This window comes from Canis aureus, chromosome 13 (assembly GCF_053574225.1).
Source record: "Canis aureus isolate CA01 chromosome 13, VMU_Caureus_v.1.0, whole genome shotgun sequence".
Taxonomy (NCBI): Eukaryota; Metazoa; Chordata; class Mammalia; order Carnivora; family Canidae; genus Canis; species Canis aureus.
The window spans coordinates 50,136,085-50,163,664 of record NC_135623.1 but is presented as its reverse complement, the minus strand read 5'-3'; the positions used below and the strand labels follow the sequence as shown (position 1 = coordinate 50,163,664).

At 38.4% G+C, this 27,580-nt stretch overlaps 2 protein-coding genes across 9 annotated transcripts in view; one reads left to right on the top strand and one right to left on the bottom strand.

Annotated features, from left to right (window-relative positions):
- Positions 1–27,580, top strand: part of ANAPC10 (anaphase promoting complex subunit 10) — a 279,601-nt gene that overhangs the window by 243,389 nt on the left and 8,632 nt on the right. Inside the window, exons 7-8 of one of the 4 annotated variants that reach the window (XR_013350912.1) lie at positions 5,224–5,286; positions 17,411–17,669. The gene's annotated coding sequence lies outside the window, so the exon portion shown is untranslated. Of the gene's footprint in view, positions 1–5,223; positions 5,287–5,350; positions 5,495–17,407; positions 17,670–27,580 lie in introns of those variants that run through there. The other 3 variants (XR_013350911.1, XR_013350913.1, XR_013350914.1) reach the window with 3 other exon arrangements.
- Positions 20,445–27,580, bottom strand: part of HHIP (hedgehog interacting protein) — a 93,396-nt gene continuing 86,260 nt past the window's right edge. For 2 of the 5 annotated variants that reach the window (XM_077846158.1, XM_077846161.1), the window contains one exon: positions 20,445–27,322. In XM_077846158.1, coding sequence (XP_077702284.1) covers positions 27,129–27,322 — 194 coding nt within the window. In that variant the 3' untranslated portion in view covers positions 20,445–27,128. The remainder of the gene's footprint in view (positions 27,323–27,580) is intronic. The other 3 variants (XM_077846159.1, XM_077846160.1, XM_077846162.1) reach the window with 3 other exon arrangements.

Sequence of the window (27,580 nt, the reverse complement as noted above, 5' to 3'; positions counted from 1 at the left end):
TGTTTGAAGGAGTGGAGAGGTCGTGCGGGCTGGTGCTTTGAGGGCTTCAGAGGCCAAAACGGGCTGTAGGAGCCTAACATCCTGTTAGTCAGCACTATTCTGCTGCAAGGTCTTGTGCTCCCACAGTTACAGTTGAGGAGGCATTGGTGAGGGGTTTATGTATTTCTCCACAAGATCACTCTTAAAACTGAAATTGCAAAGTGATCCCAGTTGTGAAAGCTGAAATCAGAGTAGGTATGAAGGCTCTAAGCCTGATTCATGGGTGTCTCAGGTGGTGGCCTGTGGCCTGGACAGGCTCCAGATTTCACCTTCTCTGGTGACCTGAGAGGTAACCTGCCCTTTCACACTCTCAGAGGTGATAGACAGTTAACAGGGTCTTGGCAACCCTGGAAATTTTGCCTCAAGGTCTGGGGTCAGAGATGTTTTTCCAGCCTACGCAAGGAGGGCGGTCTAATTCTTGCTAGACTACTGATCCTGCCAATCATTTTAGGAGGTTGCTACATTTGGCCTACTCCGTTGGAGTAAAAGAAATGACTCAAGTCCACCACTTTTCAACCTGAGATATCCCTGAGCCATCTATTCACCTCCCTCTAAGGATAACCACCAGGCCCCCAGAAATGTTCAAAGATGTGCCTAGATTCCAAGAACTCCAGTGCTCCTTGGCTTGGCATCTATACTTGGGCATTAAGAGCCTGGCTTTCAGGATTTTGGACTTGTCCCGAGATCATATTATTTTTAAACAATTAATCTTTTTAAATGTGAAAAATGCTGAGGATTTTTATATGGAAATTGCATTCTGGTGATGATGAAACATTTTGAAATGATTTTCAACTCTAAACTCTAGATTTGTGTTAAATACATCAAACTTGTTGATTCTAGAGTTGTTGATTATTAGATCAAAGTTTTGAGAGAGGGGCTAAAAATTCTTATGTCCCCTTGAGTGAGGGAATCATGATAGTGCCTTAGGTCTCACTCTTTTGTGTATATCAGAATCCCCTGTGTGCTCACTAACATACTGAGTGAGGAGCCTTGCTGCTGAAATTTCAGATCCAGTAGGTGAGGCCTGTGAATTTGCATTTTTAATAAGTTCCCCAGTGATGCTGCTGGTCTGGGGACCATGCTTTGGGAACCACTGTCCTGGGGCATGGGCTGTAGAATCTGGAGTCTAAACTAGAATCTGGAGTCTAGACTCTTCCTACCTCAAGTGTGCTTCTGGACAATAGCATCGACATCCCATGGAAGCTGTTAGAAGCTTGTTAGAGTTTTGGGTCCCACTCAAGACCCGTTGTATCTGAATCTGCCTTTTATAAGATGCCCAGGCAATTAGTACAGAAATGAAAATGTGAGAAGTGCCATTCTCGAGGTTCCTGTATAACTGTTATTATCTAGTAACCTGTGAGTTGTTCTGGATTCTCAGAATGGAAAGCTCTCTGAGTTGCAGAACTTCCAGTTTTAATACAGCTCTGATAGAGTATGTCCAAGGACTCCCTGAGAATCAGCGTAGCACAATGTAGTCTAGGTTTTTCTTGTCTTTCACTCATGTCTCCTTAAAGAGTGAATTGAGATCTGTAAAAATGATCAATGAACAAAATCAAGTAGCCTAAGTGTGCTGACAAGCTTGCTTTTACAACAAGCACTAAAAGCACAAGTAGAGAGTCTTCTCTTCTATAATCATGGATAAGGTGACTCCTCTGGAACCGGAATCCCATGAAGCAGATGGGAGCTTGTGGGTGTCCATCTTTTAGCCCTGTTACACAATTCTATGGAGCAGCAGTGTTGATGCTGCTCTTGGCAGGGCTAGCTGCAGCTCTCCCTGTGTGAAGGCAGGTGTTCAACATCAAATAACACTGCCCTGGACCTGAGAAACCCAGAGAAAAATGTAAATGAAACTAAACAGTTATGATAAGAACCAGTTGACCACCCGGTCCACCCTGCCCAACTCATCCCACTCCCCCTCTACCTCCCTTCTTTGCTCACAGAACTCTGATGTCTGGGAATGTCTCTAAATTCCAAATGCCATTTAAAAAACAGACTCCACAAAAACAGAAATCAAGGCAGATTTATTGAAGGCCCTTAGCACAAAGGACTTCATCCAGAAGAACCCATCAAGATAAGTTAAGGATGGAGTTTGCAGGGTTAAGAGCAGGGTTTGCAGGCTGCATTTTATTGCATGCACAGAGTTGGCTACTAAATCAAACATTTGGTGTGTCTTTAATGGTTTTGCATTGTTCTAGCAAGTCATTCATTCAACAAGTCTCTACTCAGTAGTAGGGTCTGCAGGGAAATGCAAAAAATTGGACAAGGGAAATTCCTTGTCTGGAAATAAGTATGAAGATTATGCACAGTTGAGAGGGTTTGAAACTGGACATCTTGGTCAGCAGGAAACCCTGTATAGAACATAGGGTGCCAGTCTCTGAGATAAAAGAGACATCTGCCATTGCATTATGAGCAGACACTGCTGATTGAGATGGTGGATGTATTGTTTATTGATGTCAGTCAACTTCAGTTTCCATAGGATATCGAGGCCCATTTTTGGGACATGTGGCCTGGAGGGAGAGCCTTGGAACTAAGGCGTCTGTAGTAATGGTTTGGACTGGTGTTAGTTAGTGGCTTCAAATCACCCAAAGGCTTTTCAACGCACTTAAAAACCCATACTGCTTCTCAGGTGCCTACAAGACCTTATATGATTGTCTCCTAACTACATGCAACTCATTCTTCCTTTTGCTTCCAATACTTCACCACACTGACCCCCCTGACCACGACTGGTCTTTTCCTCCTTCAAGATCTTGGGTGTTGCTTCTGTCTGGATGGCCTTTTCCAGATGCTTCACATCCTCCTCTTGAGACGTGATTTCGGTGACCTCTCCATTTCAGGTAGCTCTCACTTCCCACTACTCTCTGCCATCACCCCGTTCATTTCCTTTTAACTGCTTTATTTATCAACTACTGTACAACAAATCACTCCGAAACTTAGAGGCTTAAAGCAAAAGCAATCATTCTATTAATGTATCTCTAAGTTTCTTTGGGACAGGGATTGAGAAAGGCTTGGCTGAGTGGCTTCTGTTCAGAGTGTCTCATGCAATTGCAGTTAGGAAGTGACCGGAGCTGGAACAGCACGGGGGCCAGGAGCGTGGGCTCGGCTGGGCAGCACTCTCCTTCATGTAATCTCAAGGTCTCTCCAGGCAGGCTAGTTTTAGCTGCTTCATAGCATAGTGGCCTCAGGGTAATCCAGCTGCTTACATCATGGTTGAGGCTTCAAAAGGGAAGTGTTCCTGTGAGCAAAGTGCAACTTGCATGACCTTTTATGACGTGGTGATACTGAAGGGCTTGCAGCTTCACTTCTACTTCTTATTGGCCCCGGTTCAAGATCAGGGCAATAAGTCTTATGTCTCCATGCGAGCTGACCCCAGGAAGGCACGTGGGATAGGAGATCTTGTTGGGCCACCTTGGAAGATACAGCCAGCCACAATGCCATTTGTTACAATATATAACAAATCACTCTGAAATTCACTGTCTATTGTGAATTTCTCTACTATGTCTCCCTCCTTAGTAGGAAAGTTCTTCCAGGCTTGGATCTTTGTCTGTCTTTGTACAGAGCCCAAAGTGAGTGTGCAGTTATTGTTTAATGGAATTTTGAATGAATGCCCCAAAGCCAGGATAAACCGATGCTTTAACTCAATTTTGTTAAAAACACAGAATTTGTGCAATATCTTTCCCCTTGACCCACAGAGTCTCTAAAGAACGCAACAATAGGGCAGCCCCGGTGGCTCAGCGGTTTAGCGCCGCCTGCAGACCAGGGCGTGATCCTGGGGACCCTGGATCGAGTCCCACGTCACGCTCCCTGCATGGAGCCGGCTTCTCCCTCTGCCTGTGTCTCTGCCTCTCTCTCTCTCTCTCTCTCTCTGCATCTTTATGAATAAATAAATAAAATCTTAAAAAAAAAAAAAGAACGCAACAATAACCATACAGCAGGGTGAGAAGCCTGCCCTACCCCCTTCTTCCTCCCAAGTCAACATTCCTCCAGTGGTTTAGTTCCTATTCGGAAGACACAGACATTCTGACATGCCCTGCGTTTCTGGGCCTTCCTGTCCTCGAAGCCCACCACCCAGCCCCACATTGCAGAAATGCAGGCTGTGCCAGCAAGGACCTTCCTTCCCTCTGGTCTGCTGCCCTGTCTAGTCTTTCCTGTAGCCCCCCGAGCCCCCGAGGCAGGCCAGTGGGTACATCAAGGGAGTTCTCTGCTGCAGATACTCCACTGACTGATCACTGGATCGCATTTTACCTAGTCAGATAGTGAGACGTTTGGCTACTCATTAGCTTTCCATATAATGTTTTATATCTGGGTAAGGAGCTATTTCCTGAACAGTTTGGGCTCCCTTTAAGTTTTTTCCCTTAATTAGCTCTACTTTCACTACACATGCTACAAGTGTTTTTGTTAAATTGCTTGGAAAGGAATTTGGGGACAAGTAGAATTGAGGTTGAATAGATTCAATCAAAGTGTTCCAAGTAGACTTTTTTTGGGGGGGGATCTCAAAAGCTGCTTTTTTTTTTCGTATGTGAAATGCACTTTGTCTCCTAAAGGAAGAGTAATGATGTATCTTCACATGGTGGTTTTCAGATAAGAATTCCTTGCAAATATTAGCCTTGCTGTTTCTCTTCCCTACTGAGTAGAGAAGCAAATTAGATAATGAAGAAAGACTGGTAGTATGAAGTTTTAATATCAAAAAGTTCCATAATCTTGTTTCACTTTTATTGTGATGTTCAGGTGGTATCTTTTTGTTAGGAAATTTAACTTCATAGAAACATTAACTAAATATATTGTGTTTGTAGCAGTCTGACAATGCCACATTTATATTGGCCCAGGCTGCCTGCCTGTGAGTAAACTTTTCTGAATCTGGGCATGTACATGTCGTGGCTGTCTCTGCTTCTAGTGAGGTAGCTCATAAACGCAATAATGAAAGGAAGAGTATCCATCCTGAGGTGGAGTTGAATTGACAGGCTGATCAAAGAGGCTGAAAGCAGGAGCTTATGACACTTACGGTGATGGTGGGAAGATTGGCTGGCCTGAGGGTCTGGTCAGTCTGGATATAGGCAAATGGGAAGAGCAGGGAATCTCCATGGTGCCCAGGGTGACAAATGATGAGTTCATTTAATGGACTGAGTGAAAAATCTCATCTGGAATTTTAATTGTAACACAAGATCTCACCCTTCTCTCTTCACTCAGGCCCCAAACACAGGCGAATAATCGAAGTGGGTTGGATTTAAGCCTAAAAATTTGCTTTGCCAGGTAAGTACTTTGAGATACAAATAATATTATCTTTTAAGTCTGCATATTTTCCCTTCTCCCACAGTCTCTCAGCATTTTGAGAAAGAAGAACTTGCCCTCTACACCTTTGTCTTCCCAACAGGGCCTGGACTGCTCTTCAGTAACTATTTATCAATTGGTGCATTGTTGTAAATGTTCTTAACACCATCATGTGATTAAATCAGTGTTTTCTGGCCCTAATGTCTAGTTGTTTTATATAAATGTGAAAGAAAGAGGCACCTGGGTGGCTCAGTGGTCAAGCATCTGCCCTTTGGCTCAGGTTGTGATCCCAGGATCCTGGGATTGAGTCCCACATCAGGCTCCCCACGGGGAGCCTACTTCTCCCCCTGCCTGTGTCTCTGCCCCTTTCTGTGCTTCTCATGAATAAATAAAAAGCAAAAAAATACTTATAAAAAAAAGCAAGAGAAAGCGTATAGCAAAGAAACCTCCCAATTTCTTCCCCTCTCTCTCCTTCATTCTTTTTTCTCCTTCTTCTTTCCCTTCATCTCTTGTACCTTCTTTCTTTGATTTTCTCTCATTATAGAGATGCAGGGCTGGGTTTATATTGTTTTGTGGGACCCAGGAAATTTAACAAAAATCCCCTACCCCTGGACAAGCAGAACAGTACTAACTCCATTTTGTGCTGCACCTGCCACCTCCTGTATTACCCACCCCATGACTTGCTTATTGCTTAAGGCGCTGCCCCACCCTAGTCAAGCTGCTAGGCACACCCAAATCGGAAATCGGCTCATAACAATGTAAACCCCCCCGCCCCGCCCCCGCTTGTGCCCACCAAAACTGCCCACCGATTCTGGCCAAAATAATAGGCCAGCTCAAATGGATACTATAGGGTAAAATGTAATTCAATCGGCCACCTGCGTGTGAACCGACATGACTGTGCAACTTTCTGCGTATGATACAATCTCATTGGCAACTGGCCCCTATAAAGCTGCTACCCCTCTTAGTCTCGGGGTCCAAGTCCCTGCTCCGCTGCGTTGGGTACACTTGGACCCAAGCTCGAGCTTGTAAATAAACCTTCATGCACTTGCATTGGTGTCGGCTCCTTGGTGGTTTCTCGGATTCGCAATCTTGGGCACAACAGTTTTTGGTTCTTTTTCTAAAACTTTGGTAATCAAACTTCTTTCTCATTTTATGTTGTAGTAAGTACAATACATTGATATGAATGTTTTGTTGATTTCTCATGTTGTAGATGGGATCAATTAGGGGGAGCACATTAATATGAGATCCTAAGTCAGAACAAGTGGGAGCAAAACACTTTAAAACAAGCTTCTAAGAAGCCAACAGGAACAAATCAAATCATTTCTTACGAAGAAACAAGGAAGTACAGAGGCCAGTCTGCACATACATCTTTGGTGGGAACAGGGGTTGAAAGTAGGTAAAAAAAATGTGAACTCATGTCCAGAATGATATCACGGCACTTTGAGATAAATGCTATAGGCCCCCCATGTGATTGCCATGTTTGATACTCAGCATGCCTTTGAAAAATCCTGTGGACTTTGTTTTTACCAAAGTTGGTAACATAGTGAGTCTGGCTAGACAATGAGCAAACTTACCAACAAAATATGACTGTATCATGGTGTATTAAACTCATCATCGGAAATAAATGTTTGAAAACAAGATGAGAATAAATATTATCATGAATTTGGCAGTCACTTGTGGGAGGCAACACAAATACCTAGAAATTTGTAGTAATTAAGTCATTGTAACCCTAATAAGGTTTTCAAAGAAATAGACACATTTAAGGAAACCCCAATCTCCCTTCCCCCTTTTCTCCTTACCAGACAGAAGAACCAAACGGTGTTGTCTATTATGCCAAAGAGATAATGGCCAATTTTGTCTGCCAGACTTCAAATGAATTACATCTATATGTGTGGAACACTATTTTTGAGACACTTTCACAATGTTACCTTATTTAACATTTGCAGAAATATAGCAGTTATCCTTATATCTATTTTACCAAATATGAAATAACAAGAGATCATGACATCTTCCAAATGTTAACCTTCCAATGTCTCTTGAATATGGCACTGGGAAGACCACTGATCAGTGACTTCTGACTTAATTTCCACTGCTGGTCCAGTGATCCCAGCACTATGTCATTATCTACTCCAAGTTACCCTGGGCCTCGAACTATGAACACAGAGTAACTCATTTAGTCATCATTAATTCATAGATTTCCAGTTAGAATAATACATGATCTTGAATTACATTCTGAAGTCAAAGGAATAGAATAAGCATTGCCCTGGGGTCCATCCACCCCCATCTTCTCTTGCTAAGAGCATAGTTCTTAGAAGCCATCCTTAAAATTCAGGTGTTTCTCAGCTTCCGTATTCATTTAAGGCTTTTCCCCTTGCACAGGCCTACAGGAGAAGAAGACAATTTTTAGTTTATTCCTGTAGTTTTTTAGTCGAACACTTTGGAGGTTACTTTTGAAAAAAAGTTGGAATGTGAAATAGAATTTCCAGAAATGTTGCTACACAGAGAGGAGTTTATGGGGCAGCAACGTTGGAATCAGAATCTGCTTAGAAACAGACTCTGGGCAGCCCGGGGGGCTCAGCGGTTTAGCGCCACCTTCAGGGCATGATCCTGGAGACCCAGGATTGAGTCCCATGTCGGGCTCCCTGCATGGAGCCTGCTTCTCCCTCTGCCTGTGTCTCTGCCTCTTTCTTTCTCTCTGTGTCTCTCATGAATAAATAAATAAAATCTTTAAAAAAAAAAAAAAAGAAACATAGACTCTCAGGTTCCACTTCATACTTAGTGAGTCAACTGTTCTTCACAAGACTAGCTGGCAAGTGGTAAGAAAGGACATTAAAGTTTGAGAAGCACTGGCCTAAAAGCCAGCATACTGTTGAACAGGGCCAGGGCCTGGGGGACCTGGAGCCAACCAGCATCTGAAGTTGAAGTAATGAAGGCATCTTTTCTGAGGTTTGGTGTTCTGGAGGTTTGGTATGTGCTGCCTGCTGTTCAAGGTTTCTGGCACTAGAGGGTGACATTGGGCCACGTCGCTGAGGGAACAAGGCCTCTCTCCAGGAAGCAAATGGGCATCGTAAAATGAGGTACTATTAAACATTTTTGGTGGCGTGTTAAATTTTCTCTAGTTACCAAACAATGACTGACATTTATTTAGCATGAATTACGTGCCAAGCACTGGGCCAGGCCCTTTATGTGAATGGCTTCATTTAATCCTCAGAGGTGTTATTGCCCTACTTTAAGGATAAATTGGGGCTTCAGGAGGTCAGGAAATATGTTGATTGTCACCCGAGAAGTGCTAAGAAGTGATGGGTCGAGCTGAGCCGTCTGACCAGAGCCTGTGCTCTGAGCTTCCCCACTGCACTACCCTCTCTTTGCTTCTCCCAAGGGCCCTGCAGGGCTTGCATGATGAAATAAACTGTGACTCTGTTAAATAATGAAAATAGAAGAACAGAGAATTAAGTTAAAGTTCTGTACACATTTAATATACTTTGTGAGGCGGGAGAGCACAGAGGTTATGTCTATGGGCTCTAAAGTCAGTCTGTACAATATGGGAGCCACTGTGTTGTTCACTAGCTGATGAGCACTTGGAATGTGGCTACTGTGACTGAAGAAATGAACGTTTAAATTGTTTCATCCTGATTAGTACACCTTCAAAAACCAAGACTTGATTCAGTTATTGGAAGCTTTTAAGTCTACTTGCCACAAATTGGGTACGTGAATCTACTTTTTCAACTGTCAAGTAGTTTTGATAAAAATTTCATGTCTGAATTACAATGTATTGTACGTGTAGAGTACACACTAGTTTTCAAAGACTAAGTGTAAAAAAGAATATAAACTATTTCATGAATAATTTATATATCGATTACATGTTGAAATCATATCCTGGGTACATGGCGTTACATAAAATATATTATTAAAAATAGTTTCACTTGTTTCTTATTTTACTTTTTAACTGTGGCTACTAGAACATGTTAGGTGATACACAGGGCTCACGTAATGGTCCTGTTGGACAATGCGGCTCCTGGAGCCCAATTGTTGACTTCAAATTCTCATTCTGCCATTTATTTTTATTTATTTATTTATTTTTATTTTATCATTCTGCCATTTAATAGCTGTGGGAACATTGTGTTCCTCTATTTCCTCATTTGTGAAATGGCGTGAGAACACCGACCTCACATGGCTGTTGTAAAGGTTAAGCGAATTAAAAATATTTGTGAAGTGTTCATTGGGCGACAATCCTTCATGGGTCTTCCACGTTTCTGCACATCTTGTAGAGCAGAAGCCCCGAAAGCCTTTGTTCTGAACGTTCTTTTCAAGGATGCTTATGTAGCAAACAGCCTTGGAGAACAGGGGTGGCTTCTCCCTCTAACAAAATGATCAGGTAGGTTTGCCTACTGTCCATCATAAAGAGTTGGCATTCCTAAGCTCAAAGTTCCTTTTCTGCAACTCAACCCACTGTGTGTGCAAGTACCACCTGGCCCTTCCTGTGTTATTTTATAAAATTGGGAGCTCAGAAAACTAGATGCTGGTTATGGCTATCGTTTTGAGTAATAAACTGTCCTTTGTCTCTGAGCCAGGAGTGTCGTGTCTCCTGCCAGCGTTCATGAAAGTGTGGCAGGCTAACTTGTTAGCTTCTAAGGAGAGTGAAATTCTCAGACTTCATGGTCTTGTGGTACTTAGAACAGGTGCCTGGCACATAGCATTATGTAAGGATTAGGTATTATTATTTTCACTCCCACTTATTTCTACTTGGTTTAGCTGAATTGCTACCGTCTTGTGCCTTTTGTGTCTATTTTCATTTAGGGAAAGATCTTTTCTTCACTCCACTTTCCACTTCCTTTGGGTCCCAGACCTTCTGCTTGGCCATACCTTACATAGTGGCCCTGCAGGGCTTGCATGATGCAATAAACTGTGACTCTGTTAAATAATGAAAATAGAAGAACAGAGAATTAAGTTAAAGTTCTGTACACATTTAATATACTTTGTGAGGTGGGAGAGCACAGAGGTTATGTCTATGGGCTCTAAAGTCAGTCTGTACAATATGGGAGCCTCACAGGCTCATGCCTCACAGGCACATCAGGTTGCATGTGGTAAAATTGTTAGAACTGAATCTTACAGGCAGCCTAACGGATTTGATTTTCTCTCTCTAAATGTTGATTATTGCTCCAAAATTCTTCTTTTCCAGGAGAATTTTATACAACCCAAAATAAAAGCACACAGTTATACTCTCATGACCCTGGTTCCTCTGTCTGTGCTTTGGGAAGTTTGGCACATGACAAGTGTCTGTCCACCAGCACTCTGTGTGTGTGGTGCTACTTCTTCACTTGTTTATACTCAGAGATGTGCATACACATTATTACAGTGCATAGTTTCCACACATGCATAATGGTTAACTGTACTATAAAACTATACCTAGAGTTAAAAATTTTATTGGTTTTGGTCCAAAGCCAATGTAAAAAATCTCAGAGTGAAGAGTATACAGTACTCTTTGGTACTGCAATAGTACAGTATGCTATTTCGAATAAGCTACAGGATCAAAACAGAACAAAGTTACAGGGAATACGAAAAATTTCAATGTGAATAATATATATATAAGGGATTATGAAACAAGCACATCACCAAAACATTTAAACTAACCTGTCTGAATTACCTTTAGTTCTAGCTTTTGAAGCAGCCAATATAAAAAGACATTCTATTTCATATTGGTAACTTAAATTCAAATTTAATTAAAACTAAATAAAATTAAACATTCAGTTCCTCAGTCACATCAGCCACATTTCAAGGGCTCGATAGCCACATGTAACTGGCTAGTGGCTACTATAACAGACAGTGCAGACCTAATACATTTTTATCATCACAGAAAGTTCTAGTGGACAGACCTGCGCTAAAAAGTGCATAAATATTTGAATCAGATAGTATTATTCTTTAGTGAACAGTGTTAAAAGTTGCTTCCAAGGCATTTTGATATAATTCTAGATATGTTTATAACTCTAAGTAACATGATTATATCTTGGTGTTATGATAAAGGTATAAAACTTTATCTCTGAAAACTCAATATAACACAGAAGTTATTTTCTATTTTTTCAAGTCTATAACTTCATTTAAATATTTTTATTCATAGTGATATTTTCCTTTTTAAGGTTTTTTCTCTTGATAGGAGTCTTTCACAGTTTCCTGTTATTATTACATACTATCTTGGCACAATTTCCACAGCTTTAAACTAACATAGATTTTATTTATGGGACATACAGCCTCAGCAGCCCAGTTTAAGTTTATTTTGAACAGATAGATGAATTCCAGCATACATGAAAATATTGTACTTGTTTGTGCGATTACAATGCCGAAAATGAAAACAGTAACTGTAGTAACAACAACGGGCAGCCCCAGCTCCACATCGTGGGAATGACTGACTGCCACGCATGAATATTTACTCTGTGCTCTGGTGCACATTCTACTCCATTAAGCACAAGCCTGGTATTAAGATGTAAGACATTTGCTTCTTTCCCTTTTGGAGACAGAGCCATGTTTCCATCGAGGACAGTGATACTCTGCTGTCCTTAGAGTGAAAACAGCCTATGGACCATGCTTTAGATCCTCGCCATTCAAAGTGTGACCTGGCCTGGGGATTTATTAGAGACACGAAATCTCAGGCCCCACCCTGGATCTACTGAATCAAAATTGTACTTTAGTAAAGTCCCCGAGTGACTAGAGGCACAGGGGAGCTTGAGAAGCACCTACCTGTAAGACAGTGGAAACGGGGCCTCAGTAAGTGTGGTGCCATTTCTGGAGCATGGCATTATGAGTTGAATTGTGTCTCCCTCACAAAATTCCTATGTTAGAGTTCGAACCTCAGCGCTTCAGAACGTGTCCTTATTTGGAGATACAACCTTTTACAGAGGTCATCTAGTTAGAATGAGGCCACTAAGGTAAGCCCAAATCCAACATACTGAGACATGGCTAAAATGTTTTAAACAAAAGGTATAGGGTCTCTGGGCCTATTTGTATGTTATGTATGTTATGGATATGTGGTATTTTTCTACCTGTAGATCATATTGGCAAAATTAATTTGTAAAGAGCCCTATTTAATTGGCTTAAAGAAAAATAAGCACTTATGTAAATTAACAAACCCAAATATTTTTTGAGTTCACATGAGCTGAGATCATCTTCGATAAATAAAAGCTCCTTTTAAGTTGTTGCTTAAATAAAAATAGGCATGTCTTCAGAGTTAACAGCATTAAATACAATGCCAATAAATAACTGATTCCACCTGGGTTTACTAGTCAAATAAATTCATGTTCCGTTACAAAACTTGTTAGCAAGAAAATCCACTTGAGATGATGACTAACTTTGCCTAATGTCTCATAATGTTTTTGTGAGTAATGTAAACATAATTGTTGGGAACGAATGATTAAGACAGATAAAAATGGGATAAGAGTTTTTAGATGCCATAATTATGTTTTATGGTATGTGTAGTTAAAGAAGTAGCTTCCACAAATCTTTTTGGTAACTTGAAACTGTCGAGTTCTGCTAAGTTAAATTAAACGTTGGAATTTCATTAAATATCTGGATCATTTTCCAAGGAAGATAAAACACTAAAACATTAGTCACTGAACAGAGGTTTATCTACTTTTGGCTTCTTATTACAGAGAAACTAAAGTTAAATTTGGGACTGCAAGTAATCATGTCTTGTGCCACACCGAAAGACCGTACTATTGAAAAGGGCATATGCTTCTAGATATCATAAAATGTATTTATAAATCTGTCAGTCCACAATTGCTTACTTCTTTTCACTATGAATTAAGGATTCTAATGGTTAAGAATTCTAATTAATCTATGTAAAAATAAACTCGTAGGGACAATAAGGAGGGAAGAGAATGACCATATATGAGAAGGAGGCAAAGAAAGTAAGATGTGCATTGTCAGTAAGAGAATAGTAAGTTCTAGAAAGTTTGCGGAATAGACATCTTTAAAAAAGAATTTTAATATGTGGTCAAGCTGGCTAAGATTAAAATGAACTTATTTAAAAATCAGCTTTAATATTAGAATACATTCATGCAAAATTAGAATTTCTCTCTGTTAAAAGGATGACTTTTTGTTGTGGATTTGTTTGGATTATTGGTCTCTTAATAAGAAATTGTAAACAAAGTTTATTTATCTTTAATGTAATTTGTCTAGCAAACAGAGATTCTGTGTTTTTTCTTTATCGGGTCATTGATTACTTAGAAAAGCTGAGTTTTCTCTATTAAAAGAACAAACAGACAAAACCCCCAGATTCTTAAATACAGAAAATAAACTGGTGGTTGCCAGAGGGGAGGGATGGGCAAAACAGGTGAAGGGGATTAAGAGTACACTTCCCTCCATGAGCACGGAGTGATGCATAGAAATGTTGAATCATTATGTTGTACACCTGAAATTAATATAGCACCACATGTTAATTGTACTACGATTATAAAATGAACTAAGGCTTTTGCTGTCATGCCACCTTTACTTGTCTTTGAAATCTTTTGGGCACTTTGGTTAAATGAATAATTAAATATTGTTTTATAATTTCCTGTGATCCTATTTGGTCAACTGTGCAAAACATTTTGATATTTTTCACAAACTTCCCCAAACCAAATTCCAAGTCTTTTAGACTATAGGGACTAGGTTGGTTTTTTTTCAGAGGACCCTTAGAACATCTCAAAGGATTCATTCTCTTTCCTTATAAAAAGGGAGATGTTAATCCAATGAGGCTTATTTGATATGTTAAATTACATGGGAAACATTGTCAAAAGTAACACTAAACCTTCTTTACCTTATATTTTTATAGGCATGTGTTCATATAAGTGTCCCACAAATTATATACAATTTCTAAAATTCTCAACATGTCCTGAAATAATGTTATCAGTCATCATTTTAAAATGTATATCACAGGGATCCCTGGGTGGCGCAGCGGTTTGGCGCCTGCCTTTGGCCCAGGGCGCGATCCTGGAGACCCGGGATCGAATCCCACATCGGGCTCCCGGTGCATGGAGCCTGCTTCTCCCTCTGCCTGTGTCTCTGCGCCTCTCTCTCTCTTTCTCTGTGACTATCATAAATAAATAAAAATTAAAAAAATTTTTTTAAAAAATAAAATGTATGTCACAAAAATAAGAAAAATAAACCTTTTGCCATTTATAGGCAGTTATTGCTTTACTCAATGCTTTTACAAATGTGTTTCATCTTGGGGTGCCTGAGTGTCAGACTCTTGGTTTTTGCTCAGATCATTATCTTATGGCTCCTGGGACTGAGCCCCAGGTTGGGCTCTGAGCTCAGAGGGGAGAGTCTGCTTGAGTCTCCTTCTGCCCCTCCCCTCACACTCTCTTTTTCTTTCTCTCTAAAATAAATCTTTAAAACAACAACAACAAAACCAAATGTGTTTCTCCTTCAGAGAAATTCATAAAAAGGACTCTGACAAGTTCTTTTGAATACAGATCTCTAGTAACTTCATACCATTGAATTGAATTAAAGGAAACTTTTCTCAAACTATCTGTGAATTGCAGCAATTTGGTAAAATATATCTTTGTGAACATACATAAAACAATGACTTTTTCTCCCTATCTGATACCTCAAGAATTCAAGAACTCAATGAGTATTTTTATTTTCATGGTAATAAAACTATTTGCATAAGTTTAATAAGAGCCTGTTCTCCTTGTGGACAGGCTACTGCTTTCTCCATGGCTAAAATTCTATTAGAAAGGATCCTTCATACTTGGAGAACCACCCCCAACTTTTGAACTACATGGTGATTGGGGAACCCACTTGACTGGCCAGGTACTTTGACAAGTTTGCACTGTTCGGCCAGTTCTACAGCATTTTCACTAAGATTATCACCCTCAACTTCCAGGACTAATGGGATTATGAAGACTTAATTGACAGATTTGTAGAAACTCTTCAAATACCCTGGCTAAAAGCACCACCGTTGCTTCTTCTGAATCTTAGATCTCCTTCTTTTGGAACCCGTATCCTCTCTTCTTTTGAGATACTCCCAGGATGCCCACTGCATCCAGTTTACTTTAATCCACAACTGATAAAAGGGGGTAGTTTCAGTGTGGTTAAGTCCAACTGCTTCTGTTGGAAAGAACTGTACTTCAGTAGAGTAGACTTTCCAAAGTGCACTCCCAGGAAACAAAAACATCAGACATCATAATCTAAAGAGTATGATGAAGATTTCATCACTGGAAAGGATGCCTTCAGAAAGACTCCCTCCCTGAAAGGGACTTACCAGGAATTGGAGCAGATGACAGCTGAAGCAGACAGCTTTCCCAAGGTGACTGGACTAGACTTTTATACCTTTTTTAAGTTAGCTTTTTTTTTTCTTCAGACCTGTATACCTTTTCCCTGTTTACCTTATTTTTCTCTTTCTTTAAGACAATGCTTTTATTCACTTTCCCCAATCTGTTGCAAAAGGGGAAAACCTTGGGGCACCTGGGTGGCTCAGTCAGTTGGGTGTCTGACTTGGTCTTAGCTCAGGTCTTGATCTCAGGGTCGTGAGTTCAAGCCCCACATTGGGCTCTATGCTGGGTGTGGAGCCTTCTGAAAGAAAAGAGAGAAGAAAAAAAAGGAGAGGGGTTCCTTTCTGATGGTTGGATATGTTCATGATATCTGATTCCTCTTGGTCTTAACCTGTAACAATCTCTTTAGTTCCCCTTGCCACATCAATTATACCTGCAAGATTACCAGTGTAAACTATTGGCTTAGGATATTAGAGCCAGGTGTTCCCATACTGTACTATCTCAACTAAACACTTCCACTTTTGAAAATCGTATGCTATTCAGTTCCCCATGTTTTTTTCCTTATTTAAATATGATCTGTCCCCCTGCACCCAAGGGAGATGCAAAAGGTTAACTCTTTCTTCAAGGATTTTAAAAAAGGCCTCTTTAGGAGTGGATGGTACCTCACAGAATGTTGTTCTTTGCCTAAAAGGTCAATCAGGACATTTCAGCTAATGGATCTTTCAATGACCAGACCTTATCTAGAGCCTCTGTGCTCCTCCTGGCTTCTTTTTTGTCTGTGGTGGATGGTATTTTCACGGGCATATGAATGTTAGATAGTTGGTGAATTGGAGGTCAATGTTTATTAGGACATTTAACTGTCCCTTTTGATATCCATAACAACTTAGAAGCTTTCCATTTGTCCTCCCATTGGTTCATCCCATTAAGCCTCCATGGCTATCTTAAACAGCAACTTCCAGGAGCCACACATGACTCTGAGTTTGCCTCAGTAGGGACAGCCTTTTTCCCTTGGGTCACAGTAAGTGTCAATGAATGTCCATGATCAGAAATCTCTCCCCATTGTTAAGAGATTCACAGCCAAAGCAGTAGCAGCCCAACAATGATCACTTGACTCACTGGCTAAGGTAGTTTTGGACAATCTTATAGCCCTTGATTACCTACTTGCTGAAGAAGGAGGCATTTGTGCAATAGCCAATACCACCTGTTGTATCTGAATAAATGCCAGTAGAGAGGTAGAAGCCCAATTATACAAGATCAGGGAACAAGCACACTGATTATAACAAATTTTGCCCAACTCTCCCTGATTCTTTGTTCAGTTGGCTACTTTCAGGTCTTACAGTCATGGTTTAGAACTGTCCTATAACTTGGATTTGACATGTTATTTTTAATTCTGTTTTGCATAATTATTTTTAAACTTCATACCTATTGCCTGTCAAATCTCTGCAGAAGTGATGCACTAAAAATAGAATGATGTTAGCTCAATGCTTTGAGATGATTTCCAATGCATACAATCTAGACAAGGTATGAATGTGAGGGTGGAAAATGCTTAAGAGCTCTGCCTTATACTTTCATTGTTGTTCAAATGTGGCTTCTATAGTTTCCATCACCACCTGCTCTCCTCTGCAATATGGGACATAACTCTCAGGAAAGGTCCTTCCTGGCATCAAGGAACATAGACAAACATTTAATAAATAAATAACCAGATACTTGAGTACTGATGCATTTGAGGAAAGATCTAGATCCAAAGGGGCAAATGTGAAAATAAAGAAAACCTAATTCAAAATAGAGTCAGAGAGCAAGGAAGGGAGAGTTCTCACTCATGTACCATTAATCACAGCTTACTTTACATCCCCCAGCAGGAAGAAGCTTACTTTACATACTCCAGAAGAAAGAAGGAAGATTTTCCTCTTGCCTAGCAACACCCCAGCCAATGAGAAACCACCACTACCTGAATTCTTGCTCTCCTCCAACAGACCTTTGTTTAAAATAATCCCTCCCTACTCCCTTCCTTCCCTTATAAGAGCAAGCCCCTCTCCTTTATTCTTTGGATTTGCCTATGGTTCACCATATCTTGCATGTCCCAAATTGTAATTCCTCTGCTATTCTCAAATAAACTATTTTTGCTGGTTAAATAACTGGCTATTTTGTTTTTAAGGCTGACACTTCTGTATCATGAACTGTCCACTTTTTAGATGATATGTATCAGGCATTTATGCCCTGCATCTGGCTAGAATATGGTACTATCTGCCAGGTAGGGTGCCTAGAGCAGTCTTTTTGAGAATATAGTTCGTGGAAGACAAAATAATGTTCCCGACAGGTTCTGGTAGCAAAAGTAAACATTTAGGGTACTGGAGGGAATGTAGCCTCCCCATAACAGTGTATTTCTTCAGCACAAAAGAAAATGATTAGATAGTGTGGTAGAAATTTAGAGTGAGAACTGTAGGAAACCTGAAAGGACTTAAGAATGAACCATGCTCAGATGGAAGGAGCAGAAAAAGGAGATTCCAAGAGCACATCAGAGAAAACAATAGAGAAGCCCAGAAGGTAGGAGAAGAGGCTGGGAGACTCCTCGAGAAAAATGAGTAAGACTTTCTTTTCTAATTATTTAGCCACCACAAATAAATGAAATGGGGTAATTAACAGACTCTTAAGATGTGCCAATTTCAGATCTGCAATCCACACAAATCCTGGGATTAGTAACATCTAATAGCAATACCTGTTAAGGTTGAGTCTCTCATTTTCTACATAAGGAAACTGAGTCCTGGTACGTTGAGAAACTTATGCAGTATCACCTGGCTTATGAGCTAGAGACATGAGCCCAGGATCCACATCTCACAGCTACAGCCCAGAGTTGCTGCCAATACACCTGGCACACATGGCTTTTAGTAACTGCAGATCATAGAACACACTATGATAATATAAATTGCTTTACATGAAGCACATGGATTTTGCATCAAGTAATTTTAATTATAAAGCTAAAAATATGTCAAAAGAATCTGACAACATCTTATTAAGTTATAAGAATGAGCTCAAGTAGTTTCTGATGTGGGCATGTCCCCAAGAAGAATGAGTTTCAGTCAGGAGCTACTCAGGCTTCTCACTCCCTCTTCCTGCCCCTCTTTCCCTTTTTAAAATTGTTTGTTTTAATCATCAAAGATATTGCATGGAAATCAAACATAAATCAAATTATGGAAATGCAGAAGAAATATTTCATCCAAGTTGTTTTTCTTCCTTTTATCTTCTCATTTCTTTGAATGATGATAGGATTTAATCTCCAGAGGGACCTGTTTGGGACTCCAAATAGGAAAAACTGTGTTTTTTTTCTGATGAGATACTAGGTGTAGCTGCTATTTTAGGTTGTACTTCCTTTGGAAATCGTACATTAGCTTAAAAAAATCTTAAAAAAAAAATGTGAGTGCAAAGAAGCAAGTTCAAAGAACTATCTCTTACATTAGCAATCAGATTCCTGGACAAAATTAGAAGCTGATAGTTTTTCATTTTGTTTTGTTTTAGAAACTGATAGTACATATGTGAGGTATGAAGATTCTTAATGTCAACTGTTGAGTATAATGGCCTTTTCCATCGGTAGCTGCCTAAATAATTCAAGAGTTTGTATCTGGTTTAGGTAGGATCTCACTGATTACATCTTCCTGTGATCACGCTGGGATTCAAGGCAATGATTTCTGAATGTGTTCTCCTCCGGGAGATCTCATCATGTCCCTTTGCAGTTCCACTATGTTCTCTCTCCTCATCTGTGTCTGAAGCACTTTTATGAATACATGTATCAGTTTCTAAAAAAAGGAAAACAGGAACCATTTCCAGTGTTCACAACAAAGGGAATTTAATGCAGGGGAATTTATTACATTGGTGATGGCAGAGTTCAGAAGCCAATCCAGGGAGACTGAGGGAACCCAGAGAGATTAGCAACAGCAAGAAACACTTGAGTCTCTAGTCTGTTACATACATAGGATTATCATTTTCTTTATGGCAATTATTCAGAAGCTGTTCTAGGTCTGTCAGGGATTATAGAAGTGAAGATATCGGGACTCCTGGGTGGCTCAGTGGTTGAGTGTCTGTCTTTGGCCCAGGACGTGATCGAGTCACGGGATCAAGTCCCACATCAGGCTTCCTGCATGGAGCCTGCTTCTCCTTCTGCCTATATCTCTGTCTCTCTCTCTCTCTCTCTCTGTGTCTCTCACTAATAAATAAATAAAATCTTTGAAAAAAAAAAAAGAAGTGAAGGTATCCTCAGGAGATTTATAATCTGGTGGGAAGACCAGCTCTGCACAGGAAACACAGGGTGATTAAGTGCTGAGTGGTGGGGATGCAAGCTAAGAACCAGAAGGGCCGTGCCTGAGGAATAGAGCACTCTGGGCCTTCCCAGATCACTGTGAAATGAACTACAGGATACTTTTCATGGGGTGATTTTGCCTAACTTAAAACTTTTAGAGACTAATCTGGCCTCAGGGACTATGACACTTATAATGCTTTTTATTCCCTTTGAAATAAACATGTTTTAGGGGGAAACAGCTTTTCTTCTCAATGAGTCAAAAAGATGTATTTATTCAGGAAGAAAGGAGACTCAGGTGAAATAATTTTGCTTTCTAAAGAATATTGGCAGATTTAAAATTTACGCTCAAAATAGCTTATTGACCATGTTTAAATATTTTGATATGGTCATATATATGCAATAACTGACCCTTAACATTGGCATATACTTTGGGGAATAACGTTTTAAAATTAGAACATGAAAAGTGACAAAAAGCAAGAATATTTTGAAGAAGTCATTTGAGTATAGAATATTTAAAATAAGCATTTATATAACAATATGAATATTTAGGAAATACTTTTAAATACCAAAATAAAAAAGAAATTTAGAATAGCACATGTACATCAGGTCATAAGATAAAGTTTAATACATTTGATCATGTTAAAGGACACAAAACACAGCCAATCTAACCAAATTTCAGGCATGCATTTACATAAATATATTAAATTAAGAAAAGAAATTGTACACTTAAACATCCTTTTCACCTAAAAATCATTAAATCCACAGATCAACAATAAAAACCAATTCTCTGCATTTACCACTTCAAGATACAATCGTTCTATTTTAAAGATAACACAAATACACTTGTTAGAATTTATATGCATTATACATATATTATATATTACATAGATAGTGTGTATACATATGTAGTGTTTGTACAGATAGATAAATATATATACATGGGTGTGTGCACACGTACAGATACACACAGATGTACTTTAGGCCATCTGTACTATTATTGCTGGATTCTACAGTTGAGCTGAATTGGAGCTGGTTGGGTGTGATTATTGTCTTTTGCTTCAAACATGTTCATCATACCCACTGGGCTCACAATCCCCCACAGTAAACGTCCTTGCCTTTTCTATAGCACATAATCATCCTAGGCACTTCAATAAATATTTGTTGGATTAATAAGTGGAATGATAGCTGAATAATAGAGGATTGATCAAAGAGAACTGCATATTATAATAACTGGGTTAAATACATCAGATTAAGTCAAATTTAGAGGGATTATCTGAGCCAATGGCTTTGCATGTTACTCTTCCTAAGAACATTTATAGAAGTCCCAACTAGTACCTGTATTAACTCGGCTCCCTCAAACACATACCTGCTTTTACTACTTGTTCCCATAGCTTTCCACCTCTTAACAGAAGTTCAAGCAAGGATTTGTTATGGTATCTTTTGTAAATAAGGTTATGGACAAATTGTCCTATTTATCCACAACCCAGAGGAAAATGAACAGCTAGGAACACTAAACTATGTTGGAAGAATGATAAAGTGAACAATTCTTTAAAACTGGACGAAGTTAGTCACAGATAAAGCCAGGAAAGACACAAGAGTTTCTTTTCAGATTTCTTCTATGCTTACTGATGATAATGATTTGATAATTTTTTCTTTGAATTAGATTCCTTTCTTTCAAATTAATAGTCTTCTTTAACATGTTCTAGGGAATCAAGCCTCCCAAATTCCATAGTACTTTTGTATCATTTACCTTGCTACTACATGGTTCTTGGTGAAATTCATGTCCATAAATGTCTTATGAATATGAGATATGGGAAACACCTGACTTCCCATAAGGTTGTCAATTCAACTTCTCAGTATTATGAATAGAATGCATTAATGTATTAATACTATTAGGTTCTACTTACTATACATGAAATCTTAATCTACTCTAGGAAAGGCATGTCTGAGATTTTAAGAATGAGGTAAAGAAATATCCAACATACATTTGGGGCATAGGCTACACCAAACCTGACAACACATTGTTCAAATGAATGGAAACTATTGGCTGGTTGTTGTTTAGTGCAAAAGGAAATATATAGGAATTAACTTCTAACTGTGAAGACAAAGCTTATTTTAAATTTATCCATTATGAATTTCCCATTACTGTTAATGTTCTGCTTTTTCTATCCTATGTGTTAAAATGTGTTTTTTTAACTTAAAATATTATAGTCATTGAGATAACTCACCAAACATTTGTTAATTTGCATGTATATGTATACATGTATTTTGATTTTAAGTAATATATGATCAACACATGAAAAAAATATCCCTACTGAAACTTGATGTCTGATTTTGTGATATGCAATAAGATGTGACTTTAGAATTCATGCTGAACTGAAACTTTTTTTTTTTTTTTTTGTAAGTCAGTATGTACAGTCTGGCTATAAAAAAGGCAATAACAAGTTTTAGGCCTAAGACTTTATGTTGATACAAGGAATCTATTACTTATTTTTTATTTTTTCAATCCACTTACATATGATCTTTATAAAAGAAAGCAAGGTAAATGACAGGTGTCTCTTGGGTTCATATTTAATTGGAGATTTTTAGAAAAGTGCTAATCTGATAAAGGAATACATCTTTTCATAGCAGCCAGGGAAACTACCACTCTGATTGAGAAGATTATGGCACTACAGCCCTCAAGCTCTCTTGAATAGAACTTACTCTCCTAAGCAGCTATTTTAAAGCAATTTCCAAAACTTAGCAGAAGACATTTAAGATAAAGAAGTGTTGAAATTGGCTAGGATTAGTGTTTGACAGGTCTTATGGTCATGTTTTTAGTAGTTTTAATATCGAAATGCTTCTAAGGTTTCCACCTTCTCTGACATTGTTAATTATTGGAGGCATGACTAATTTGGGTTAGTGTGATGAAAGAATGTAAGGTAGTAAATGTATTTCTTTAGATATTCTAAAGAAGAACTTTCTGAAAGTACTGCCGGCATTCACAACAATGAGCTAACTAACTTCCTACCAGTAATACAGAAATATGTACATTTTCTGGGCATAGAACTTTGGTCTAATTTCTCTGCAAGTTCAAGCCTCATCCCAGAGGTGGGGAAAGAAGAGATTTGGAATAATCCTTTTCAAAGTAGATTACATAGAGATCTGAATAATTATTCAGGTATTATAAGAACTATTCCTAATAAATAGGAATATTTCCTATTCCTGAAGAGGAAATAGCTACTAACTTTTCCTATTGTTAGCTCAAACTCTTGACTGGAATATTCTGTTTTCCTATATGAATGATGGAATACAAGTCAACCTGGAGCATCCAGGCTGGTAGTCATTTATGCTTTTGGTTTTTTCTTTCAATAACTGTAATATTCAATCTAATATTTTCATATTTGTCTACTGTTCTTCATGATAGAGAGTCTGAGCAAATGTGACCCTGGAAGAGGGCATTTCTTAGGAAAATAAAAGAAAAGGTCATAATGAGCAAAAGCAATAGCAAACTACCCCACAACATTTTCATTATGGGTGTACTGAGAACATATCTGTTTATGAAATATGGTAGAGAAGGAAGAGGCTGAAAGAAAGAAGGATACATAGGAGATGGGTGTGAAAAGAAAGAGCTAGAGACAGAGGTGGGGGCTAGAGATAAATACTGTAGGTAACATTCTATAGAGATGTCAGAAACTTTAACTTATTGATCAGCCAACTACATCTGCCTATTGTATACCTTATTTTTCCACTTAAAAATTTTGGGTTTGGTTTCTCTTTTCTGTTTCAGAGTTAATAATGTTAGATTAATAATTAAAGTTAATGTGTACTTTAAAAGACCCTAGATGCAGCATCTAACCTCATGTCTTACACCTGGTAGGCCTGTTACAGTTTATGATTCAGAAATAAAAGCAATATCAAAAGAAATATATTAAAGTTGTTAATTCATTGGTATGTGATCATTTTCAAAGAAATCAAAAGAGAAGAGGTGCCCCCTTTGAAGTATATAAATGGAAAAGAGAATGGTTTTCTATTTAGATTGTGTGTATATGTTATAAGTGTAGGGTTCTCTGCTCTTTCTTTATAATATAGTCCATTATATCTGAGAAAACTTCTGAGTCTTCTTTGTGATAAAATATTTTATAATAGCCACACTGAAACAAAATTCCAAGAAGAAAAGGTATGGATGGAACTTTTTATCATCACACAAGTTTTTTTTTTTTTTTAAATCCTTCCTTTCTCTGTAGTTTAGTGATTCAGTTTTCTTCTCACTACCTTAAAAACTGGCAAGAAAAAAGGTTCTATTAACCAGGACAAGAGTTTGGCAAAAGCAGTGGTAGAAAGCTTTTTTTTCCAGCTCTTTATAACTACCATAACAGCATTTCACATTAAATCGACACCCAAAGTTAAGCTCCAGTATGGACAAAGGGGTAATAATATATATTTTTCTATTTCTTTATTTTATCTTTATCTTGCAAATCCACATTCATGACAAGAACATTTTTCTCCATTCTACTTTAAGAACCAAGTAGATGTTGCCATTCACATGATAAAACAATCAACTTTTCCCTAGCTCATACTTGAAACTAATTCCAACGTGTCTACCATGGAGCATTTAAGATAATTCTCCAGTCACACAGGTTAAAAATCTCATTGAAAAAAAAAAAAAAGGTTAAAAGATTTTTTTTTTTTTTTAATGATCAGAGGGTTTAAAGTTTGTAGCCATCAATTAGCCACTGCTCTTTATGTCTCTCCCAAGAACAGAAAGAAATGACTCCAACGACTTGACTGTCTTTGCTCAGATTTAATACCCATGGATCTTGCTATCTTCTCTTTTAGAAGATTTTGGTCTTTTATTCTAATGACTCATGATAAAAAAGGCTGTGACACCTGGGGTACATATGTTTTTCTAAGACATTTGAAACTCTTTCATCTGGGAATGGTCTGTGTAAAAAGTCTGGGCCTGGTCAACTGAACAGAGATATTTTTAAATAGGAGGATGAATGGCACTATAACACCTTTTCTTTTGGAAGAGATGGAAAGATTAAGTGTGTAAGAAGAAACCTTGGATTTTTCAGATTTTGCTGAATATACAGCAGGGTCCTTATTGTTTTCAGTGAAACTATGAACAGGAGAATGTGTAATAAAACTGCACAATTTGACAGATTTAGACAGCTGGCTCCCTCTCCAGAAGTTCACATTTTGTTAATGTCACCCACGTTGAATAAGGGACGATTAGATGGTAAGGTCCATTTACAAAAATGGTTGTCAGGACATTTTATTTTTAATTGTAAAACTTTCTGTGATGGAATTCAGTAAAAGGGCTATGAAGAGAAAGCAATGGAGACAAAAGACTGCTATTAACCTCCAGATGCAGGCTACTGCAGGTTCATGGCAAGATTTGTCACACTCTTGGGCCAATGAAGTGTTAGTGTGACTAGAAGGGACCACCCCTTTTCTGGGGTAAGAGGGCAATTTGGTCTCCATGCTCATTTAATCCTGAGACTTCTTTGAATAGACTGTCAATTGAATCTAAATTGTGCAAAATTATGCATGCACTTTTTAATGCAGGCTATTGTTCACTAAGCACTGAAGCAAGGTTTCTCAACCCATTTCCATTTGGCATGAGGTCACTTGAAACTTAAGTAATCATATATGGAAGACAAGAGCAGTGTACTTAAACAACCTTTCTACATAAATGCTCACTGTGCTTTAATTGCAAATCTCTCGCTTTAAAACAATAGAGAAATACAGGTTACACGATTTTATTCTTTTTTAATTGAGGTTCATATTCCTCTAGGTATGGAGCAGGTTTGAGAAGTCAGCCTGTGCTGCGTAATCTATACTAGTCTATAATTCAGATTCTGGAAAAACAGATGTTTACAGAAGGACAACCTATAGCGGGTGTGTGCACGTCAGAATAGATGTTTTCTCAGTAGTGCAAAGAGGCCTTATAATATTGTTCTAATCCAAATGTGGAGAACTGGCCTCAAAAACCATTAAGAAAAATGTCTATCAGACTTTTTTTGCTGTTTTAAATCAGAATATGGCGTTTCTATAAAAACCTGAACAGAACACTTACAGAAATTTTTCATACATTAACCAAAGAGGATTTTCATTGAGTTCTAAAGGAACATATACATTAAAACTCATATTTGGCAAGAATTATTATTTAAAACATTTGTACAAGTGACAGCTTACATAGCCAAGGTTTGTTAAAAATGAGTGAGCTCTTCTCCAGTGAGGTTTCGTTCAGTGTGAAATCTGCAACGTTCTATTCACATATACACTGACAGTCTTGCTATGGTGAAAAGCATTTTACATATGTTTAATGCTGGAATTTATAAGGATTGGCTGTTTTCTTGCTTTTTCATCCGTCGTTAATGATTACATGTTGGCACAAGGATACATTGCTAGATTAGATCCACAGCACATTAAAGACTGTTTGCTTTCTCACTCCCCTTCTTTCCAATTAAGTTGGTGAAAAATGTAACTTTAGTATTTTACAGGACAGGGCAAAGGTGTTTCATCTAGGTGATGTCTATATTATAAAAATAAAATAAAAAATATAAATAGGTAACATAAACCCAGTGCCTATTGTTAGATACAATATATAATAAAAGCAGACCTTTTAGGAAGATTGATTTTAGAATATGCTGTTATGATTTAATTATAAAACACTTGAAAACAATCTTGAGATTAAACTAGAGTAACCAGATTTTTCCACCAATAAAAAGGTATGTGGGTAACATTCTGTAATTGGATACATCGATACAAATGAAGATTACAGTTTTATATCAAATCGCCCATTTAGAAATTCATCAGGGAGTTCTGAAACATTTTCTCACATTACAATCCTTTAATATAAAAATATTGCCTTTTTTATTAGGTCCATCAGATTGCACAGCAATGTTTCAAAACTCCATTAAAGTTGACTTTAGTTATTACAGACAGAAAATTTCTGGGAAGTCAAATAATCTCTTTTGGTGACATAAAAATTCCGTTATCAATTTACAATGGAATTTCTGTGTAAATTACTCCACACAAGGAAATATGTATTTTTAAAACCCATCTGTTATGCAACCACGTGTATAGGGGTTGTGAGTGTGCGTGTGTACGTGCATATGTGAACAAACGTGCCAACATACACACACAGGATCTGCACATTTCTGGAAATTATTTTTAAATTAAGAAAAGAAAATGAAATCACAGGAAGTGTGTAGCAGGATAACAGTCTTTCTTTTTAATGACAAGATAGAAAATAAATGCCCATTGGAAAGGAATATTCAAACAGTCCCAAACAGAAACTATACAATATAACTTGTTAGATCCAGCAAATAAGATGTCATGTCAATGATCTGATCAAGAATACCTGCCCTGGTCACTCGGCGGATGTTTCTGTCCACTTGTTCACACTGAGGACCAAGATATCCTTTTTTACAGAGGCACTTGTTCGGTCTAACACAGACACCTCCATGACGACATACTGGCTCACATTTTGCTGGGAGGAAAAAAAAAATCAATAAAATCACACTTTCGTTTTGTATGTCAGAAACAGTACCAAGTATGAGGCCAACAAATATTTGATGAGTAAGGGAAGGAAGGGGAAGAAACAGGTAGCCAAAGGTTTCCAGAGCCATAGTTATGTGGGGGCTAGAACTCAGTAGAGAATGGGAGACATTTGCAGGGAAGCAGAGATCATGGCACACAATTTCAATCCCTTGCAGAACGACTCTATTTAAAATGAGGATTTCAGGTC